We start from the raw sequence: 8904 nt of genomic DNA on the forward strand, positions 1-8904 counted from the left end.
AGAAAATAGTATTCAATATAGTAAGTTTGATGTGTATTGTATAACTTATATGCAATGCTATTTTTTAAATACAAAATTGTGTAGGAACAACGAAAAAACACAGAACAAGACGAACACGTTCACGAGACAATTAAATAGAACACAAAGCTATGGTATGCGATCATTTAACGAAAATACTTTCTTTAGCATACATGAAATATAATGAAATCTAGTTTCATTTGAAATGTCAAAATATATTGTTAGGCTATCGTATTTCTTCTACACGCTATTTCAAAATTAAGAAATATTGATCAATCCATAATATAAGATATAATGAAGAACCTGCATTTACGCAAAGACCAGTTTCTGGCAGTCCTAAAGGTAAAAAGCAATATGTTCTTGTGTTAATTTTTTTCCTAGTGTTGATATTTTGATTTTTAAATGTTTTATCCCATTATATGATTACATTTATGTACTAGTATTCTATTTTCAGAATGTCTACATTCAGCTTGGCCATCGTCATTGTTGCGTTTATAGTCAGAACTTATGGACATGATTGTAAAGAATACAGTCTTACGCCATCAGATCAGTCTCTTATTGATATGATGGGGTATTACTTGCATACTTCTCGGAAAGCAGACTGTCCTGTAACACATTCAAAACAATGTAAATCTTTGTAGTCAGTACTTATATACATGATAGAACAAATTTACTCTAAGATACAGCCTGACACCATCAGACAAATCACTTGTTGATATAATAAAGCATTGCCTGCATACCTCCAGGAAAGCGAACTGTTGTGAACACCTTAACAACAAAGTAAATCTTTCGGCATTCAATTATTCTTTCAAATCGCACGAATTGACAATTTATTTTGGAATTGATGCAGTAGATAATAAATGTTTAAACATAATATAGAGAATTATACATGGCAAAATCCGTATCATTTGTCGTATCATCCCGAGACATCAATATCAGCCCAAGGGCCTTTAGGCCCGAGGGATGATATTGGTCGAGGGTGATACGGCATGTGATACGGATTTTGCCATGTATTATACGCTTTATCATATATTTCAACAGAAGAGTATTTATATTATATGAACTGTTTTCTGATCCATAGCACTGGGTTACCTTCAGTTCTACTTTTGTCTTGTTTCAAAGGCCTTAAAAAACTGTTCAATTACTTATACGAAGCACCTTACACATTTGCGTGCTGTTGTTTTAAAAACATATTTTGTTTATTATTGAATTTATTTGTGTGTTTTTTAATTTTTATAGTTGCATTTAGTCTGCCAAAAATATGAAAACTTGACGTTTGTGACGTCACATACAATATAGAAAACTTGACGTTCGTGACGTCACATACCAAACAATGACGTCATTCAAAAAATTGACATAATTTGAGGAAAATTTTAAAAATTAAAAAATTACACTGACTTTAGCTTAAAAAAAAAGGTAGGGGTGTGATAATGGGTATGCGATAAAGGGTGCGCATCAAAGTTGCGCGATATGGATTAAATAGCAGGCTATTTATCACATATGCAAAACTACTGTATTTACTACTTAACATATCATAATAAATGTATAACAAAAGGATACATAGAGATTAATACATGGCCTTTTCCATATCAGCCTGGGCATCATCCCGAGACCCCCATTTCAGCCAGAGACGGAGTCGAGGCGCTGATATGGGTCGAGGGATGATACCCAGGCTGATATGGAAAAGGCCATGTATTAATCGCTTTATCATATACTTCCGACAATAGTTTTATGTAAGGCAAATAAACAAATGCAACAACTAAAACAACTATAACAACAAATATACTATAATTGTCCAACAACAGCATCACTACCTCCATATATATTATGGTAACATTTCTGTAGAGGCATTTTGAAAGATTGAAATTTTGGAAGAGTTTTATGATCATTATGTTTGCAGGTTTGTTGTTCTATGAAATGATTAATAATTGGCAATGGCATTTGTTAGCAAGTACTTTTAAAATTTACTATCAACTATCCCCACAAAAGTTCACGTAAAATTTGACGTCGTCATAAAAAATATCTGACGTCACAATGGAAAAGTAAACAACCGATACCGAAAACACCGAACGTAACTTGCACGAGAAGCACTGTTATGGGTTTTTGCACGAGACGCCCCTGATATGGGTTATCAGACCTGGCTGATATGGGTTATCAGCCTGGGTGGCAAATTATGGCTTGTGCACTTCCGTTCGTTACACATATGCATAAGCTATCATATTAATGCTAAGTGTAGGATAAAAATCGATATAACACACTTTAAATGTAAGCCGACCGTTATTTTCAGTAACATATATTAGACACGGTCGTTTAAGCTGTTGTGTAATTCATCTTCAATACATATTCTTAAAGTAGATTACTATGCTAATTACATTTAAGATATTGGTGTGACGTATGTGAGGTGGGGAAAGAAAACGTGTTCGAAAAAGTCGGACATTGTGTATACAGGTATGTTTTGTTTTCATTGTTATAATCATGTTAAGTTAATTAGTCTGACAAGTTCCTACATCTTGATAAAAGGGCTAGACAGTTAGAGACAGTTTCACTCGCCGTTTACTTTATTTTGTTTCTTTTGAAAATCTATTATAATTATATGATTCTATGCTTGAGAAATATCTTTTTTCGCCATATATATTTATATAGAAATTTACTTTTAGATATATTAAAAATCTTCTTATGTTTTATCTTATTAGGTTGCTGTCTTTTTAAAGCTTACAAAAAAAGTGTAATACAAATAGTTTATTCCCCTTTAGTAGATTAACATTACTTTTTTGTTCCTGTTTGTTTAAGGTTTTAGTTAAATCTATAGATATGGAATGGCTAGGCTCTGAATAATGTTGAATTTATTGAGAGATACACGTTATCTTTGTTTTGAAAGTAGAAATCTAATCTACAGAAACTTAGGATGATGTGTAAAAAAACACGGGAAATTGTTGGTACATCTAAAATTCGTGTTAAAATGGTCGTCAAAAACACCGCTCGGGCTAAATGGAAAAAGGATATTTATCTGGATGAGAATACGGATAGAATTAGGCGATAATGCACAATACAAACAGACTTTGCAACTCATACATAAATAGTTTGTTTGTATGGAATGTTAAGAAAGTGGTTTACCTGGTTATTTTGCCGAATATCTTTCTCTATGTTCCAGTATAAAAAGTCTCTGAAATTCATTGGTCTGTAGAGTAAATCCGATATAGTTTCAGAAATATTTTGAAAATAAAGTGCTAGATTTGTAATCCTATAGGCCAAGTCTACACGGGATAGACGGCAACATCGGAATGAAGCCTGAAAAAGTTAACGTAGGCTGAGAAATACATGGGAACTTGATTCGGCAAAAATAAAACGAAAAAAAACCCAGGTCCCGTTACAGTCTGATTAAAGCCATCCCCAAGTTGCCACTTGCGCCTATAAACGCCAGTTGATAGTCGGGACTAGCTATAGCCAGACTGGTTTCGTTACAAATTTTTTCTCTCTAAATTTACAATCAAACGACTGACTAATTATTATTCAAACGGAAAAAAGAGACTGAAATAGCTAGATCTTGAAATCCTTTAGATTTTATTTTCGTGTTAATTACGCTTGCATCGGTATTTGGTGGTAGTGTGGTTTTTTTTTGGGGTGTGATTTAAGGTGGAAATAATGTACATGTACAAGTTCGGAGACCACATGATTGAAAGAGAATTAACATAGTTTCCTTTTTAGGCCCTGAGGGACATATTGCTCACATACTTAGGCAGCAACCATTTGATTCTCGGGGGAGTGGGGATATGGATTTTTTCCGGACAAACATATTATTTCGCCTTTGGCGAAAGATAATCTATTTTTTTTGGCGACAAGTTGAAAACAATTTATTTCTTTTAATTTTAGAATTACATATAGTTTCAGCTGAGGGTGAAACAAACATTTTTTTTTCTCAGGGTCAAAAACAAATTATGTTTTTCCCCAAAAACTGGAAACAAACTATTTTTTCCAAAACAAATCTTAGCTCCCCCCCCCCGAAAATCAAATGGTTGATGCCTTATCGTCGGGAAAAGCCCGAGGAGTTTCACAATATTTAAGGGAGTTTTTAGAACAAGCATGCAACTTCCATGTAGATCTATATACATGTAAAAAAGAACTGTATGCATTTCTTTCTGTGGATAAATATACTATTTAAAAAAAAATCATATAGATGTATATTGTAATACTAGTATAACATGTATTAGCATGAGCTTTAGAAACACGATGGAAAGCGAGACTCGCCGAGCTTTCTACTTGTTTCGTAGCGAGTGCAAAAACCTTTTATAATTCTGACGATGTATATTGCACATAATTTTATATTTTGTTTATATCCTACAATTTACACCCAAACGCAAAAGCCATGGAATTTCTATGTTATTTTATAATAATATTGGTCTTCTTCCGACCGGCAGTAACATGCTTTCAAAGTGAGGCTTCCATTGGGCTGTGCGGGATGTATTATTTATTGTTAACTGCTTCTTGGACCTGTATAAAAAATTTGCCATTGACGTAAAGTTACCAGCAATCAATCCTACAATTCAAAATCGTTACTTGAAACTAATAGAGCACGCAACATCATATTGTTTCACCCGTGTAAATTCGACTGTCAATCCCACACTTGATAGTCTTTTTGCTTCAGGTTTAAATTGTGTACCTGTTTTTTAATGGTGCGCATATCGTCTGATTTTTTTTGATTTTTTTTTGTTCATGACAGGTTGCTTGATTAGGCTTTTTGATAAATTATTAAGGCCTGCAGAGTACAGACTCCGGGTAACATCTCCTACATGTGGAATTTCAAGCTTTAGCTTTTATGTTTCGCAGTTTGTTTTACTTATAAAGAATGCATATGTGATCTCAAGATTTGTTTTATAAAATAATTTTCCACAAATGACAGACTGTGAAATTTTGCATACAGTTTGCAATGTTTGTCCGACTTGCTGAGAAAGCAACTTACACATTTACACCACGCAAAGTACACTATACTAATATACAAATGTACGTAGCAAGTCAAGAATATAAGTTTTGAATTTTTCTTTGAGTTTTGTTATTTTATTAACCATGCATGAACTATTTGCCACTGAACGTCAAACAACCATCAAAAACAGAGCAATTATATCACTGTTATTACTGAATCAAATTGTTAAAGTACTATTTTTCTGCATGGATGAAGCAATGACACCACCATTGTCAAAAAGGATGTAGTTTAAAACTCAGTAATTCAAATGAATCACACGTAAAACATTTCATGTTATTTTCACTCATTTATCTCAAAAACAAGGTTGGTGACTTATGATTTTCTATAAATGTATGAATTCAGTTTGTAATTCTGAATATTATGTTAGTTTTTTGTTGTTCTCCGTATATAAGAACATAGCCATCTATTGGAAAATCTAAAAAGGTTAGCCGAAAACAGGCATTTCCCCTATGTACCTAAGTAAATTTGTCGCCCAAATCGACGTTTTCAAATGAAAATACCAAGAAAACAAAAATGGTGACCCCATTGTTTATTAAATATTTCGATGTAACTCGGTGCAAAGAACGCTTATGCCGAAAACTTTGGAAATCGGGAGATATGCCATTCGGTATCGTGTTACCTTAAAAAAAAACATTACTAGTATATATTTTTTGCGTAACAATTTATGAGACAGATACAAAGTCGTATTGTAACTTCTATTGGCATGTTTATACATAATATCTTTGTCATTGTAACGTACAGCAAGATAATCTGAATTCCATCATTCGTAAAAAGAAAATTACGTTATTCTTAATCAGGACAGTCAGCTGGAGGTCAATCTAATTAATACTAAATCTGCGCACTTTTTTATACTTGGGTGCTGCGGACTAACGCATCCCAAGCTTTAAATTAGCTATCGTCCGATTCTTTTCGAAGTTTTTGATACTTTAATTGTTTAAATATATATTTTGACTCTGTTAGTATCTAAACGTTTATATACAATATGGATTCCAAATTATAATTTATTATCTCTTATTTTGATATTATTTTGCGATATCTTTGTCATTGTTACTTACAAATACCTCTGCATAATTTAATTTGTAATAAGATTACTTTGACCTTGTCCAGGTCAGGCTGGAGGTAACCAAAACAATAACAGAGGAGGTGGCTCCAATTACCTCTGTTTACCCAGTGATCCCGAAAATGGCAAAGCATATACTCATATGCTAATGATGGACTATATGGTGCAGAGTATGAGATATGGTCACACACTAAACCATCCGGTCTACCTGCTAGTTTGGGCGACAAAGAGGTTCCATGTGCAGTATGCAGGCGGAAAGGGAAAGTGTCCGTGTCAATGATACCAGGTAGTAACATTATTAATGTTTATTTGTACCATTATTTAGAAAAGTATGATAAATATGTTTTAAAAAAATTGGTACATTATTTACATAAATCGTCACATAATATTGTTGATTATAAGTTTTAAAATGAAATAATCTTGAATGCAACGGCTTTTAATAGTTTTCTGTATAATCGCAATTATTATTTCCAAGTATATATAAAGTATTAATGTGTTTTTATATAAAAAATGCATATTTTACATATTTATTTTTTGTGTTTGTTTAGGAAAAAAGTCATGTTACAAAGGATGGCAATCCGAGTACAATGGCTTCTTGATGAGTGAACATAAAACTCATAACAATAAAGATTTTATATGTATGGACGGAGAGGCAGAACCATTGGACAATCGATCATCCAATGAAAGTGGTGCATTGTTTTATCCTGTCAGAGCGAAATGTGGTAGTCTGAGATGTCCTCCATACAAAGATAACACAGAAGTACTTTGTACCGTCTGTACAAAATAAAACAATAACATAATGTTGTCATCTTTTTACTTTTGTGATATGTAAAAGTGTCGAATAACGGGTATTTAACAGTCCTTTAAAGTAACGTCGCATGTAAGAAAACAATTTTATATCATTTCATATATAAATAAGTTTATGTTTGACGGTTTGTTGATTACGAGGATTACGAGTAGTAAGAATTTTGTTATTCCTGTTTTTATGAGTTGTTGTCAGACAGACGTATCAAGATGTTTTTATCATATCATAGCGTTTCCCCACGTGTGATATGTAATGATGAAAAACAAATATCTCTAATACATGATAAAGGATTTAATAATATTTTTCGTTTTGTTCTACGTTTTCTATTTATTGGAATTTATACTAATGACTAAATCATGAAAATAATCATACATTTTGTGTATTAGAAACGCTTTATCATTTCACCTTCATCAGGAACACTTAAAAGAGAAAACAAACATGGTATCAACCATGTCAGTACCGAAGCACTAACTACTGATCCAAGAGAACAATAACGGACTTACATTCAATCAGCAGTGGAATCGACGCAGTGCAAGCAGTTCAATTTAATCACAATCGTAATATTTCAACAGTGAACCAGTGGATGGTTTTTACTTTGTTTTCAATCCTTTTAGAAATTAACAGGTTAATTGATCCACTATGACCATTCGGTACCATGTAATTAGCGCTCTGTGGTTCGTTTATACCTTTCATCCGAGTATCAGATCCGGTTTTCGTGAATTTAAAAGCCCTTGCTTGTTTTAAAGATTCAAGAATGAAAAAAGAAGCTTATTGCTTTTGGGGTCAATAGGTCAAGGACTTGACAAAAATATAATTGTAACTGGGAAAACTTCGAATAGTAAGGTAGTTTCTCGTACCTAATTGGATTTAAACGGAAGAAAAAGGAAGAGAAAGTTATAGATTTTGTCTGGTTCGATGTTCAAAGGATAAGGTCTTTGTTATTTTATATAGAAATAGTTGGAAAAATGGATTCCGGATGGTCATTTGATCTTCTCTTGAAAGTCTGGAATTGAACCAACAAAGACGCAAGCTAAAATGAATTGAAAGTAGCCTATTGATGTTTTTGAATCAGTACATGTCAAAGATCAAGGTCACTTAAAAAGAAATGTTGATTTCTGGATGGTATTTAACACAGAGTTGTAACAATATTCATACAGATGCAAATGAGCATTAAGAATACATTTTTTAATGTCTCCAATGGCGAACTTTTATTTTGAAACCTTTAAATACAAATGTTTCCCAATGGATTTGCAGTATTTGAAGCATTATTTCGCAGTGCCAGATATTTACTTGTTTTAATATGGAGGTTTTAACTCTGCATATATACCAGACTATGAATTTTGCACGTCAGACTAGCGTTACATATACATCAGACTCACCAGTGACGCATTGAATAAAAAAAGGCAATTACGTTCAAAGTCGAAGGGCATTAAGGTCCCTATATACTAAAAAGTTTTCCCCTTGACACAGTTTATATTAAAAATAAAATTACAAAAATACTTAACTCCATCTAAAACACCAAACGGAAATTCTTACAAATGACACAAATGGAAAACAACAGTCATTATAATGACAACGATATGTGACCAAACACATAAGACATGATAAGTACAAATGTCAAAAAAGGGGTGTAAAGAAAAACAAAAATGCATGTAGCTATAGACACACTAACGAAAAAGAACATAATAAAAAATGAAAGACAATAGTACAAAAAATAACCCTAGCACAATACCACAAGGTCGAGATGTAAAGGATGTAACATGTGTAAGCCAATAACAGTCCGTTTAAAAAAAAAAAACAATATATGTAAAATTGGACATATTTTACAGAATGGACTATATTAATGACGTTAAAATACTAAATCCCTGTGATGTGTTTTAGTCGATTTTAGTCTCTGATGCATGATTTTTTACTATTAATTGGTTTTGGCTTTTAACTAGCTGTCAGTAACTGCGAGTACTCTCAAATCGTATTTTCTTGTTAATTCGACCTGTTGATACTGTTTATAATGCTTTTTTGTCATTTTTTATTTATATGGATCTT

General features: G+C 32.6%; 1 protein-coding gene across 1 annotated transcript; it reads left to right on the forward strand.

The window, feature by feature from the left end:
- Window positions 1–338: 338 nt before the first annotated feature.
- On the forward strand, window positions 339–6856 carry LOC134721136 (uncharacterized). Its single transcript, XM_063583911.1, has 5 exons — window positions 339–360; window positions 473–645; window positions 2398–2466; window positions 6104–6342; window positions 6605–6856. Exons 2-4 carry the CDS (start codon window positions 474–476, stop codon window positions 6334–6336), a joined length of 474 nt encoding a protein of 157 aa, XP_063439981.1. The 5' UTR covers window positions 339–360; window position 473; the 3' UTR covers window positions 6337–6342; window positions 6605–6856.
- Window positions 6857–8904: the final 2048 nt, after the last annotated feature.

This window comes from Mytilus trossulus, chromosome 6 (genome assembly GCF_036588685.1).
Source record: "Mytilus trossulus isolate FHL-02 chromosome 6, PNRI_Mtr1.1.1.hap1, whole genome shotgun sequence".
In the NCBI taxonomy this organism is placed as follows: Eukaryota; Metazoa; Mollusca; class Bivalvia; order Mytilida; family Mytilidae; genus Mytilus; species Mytilus trossulus.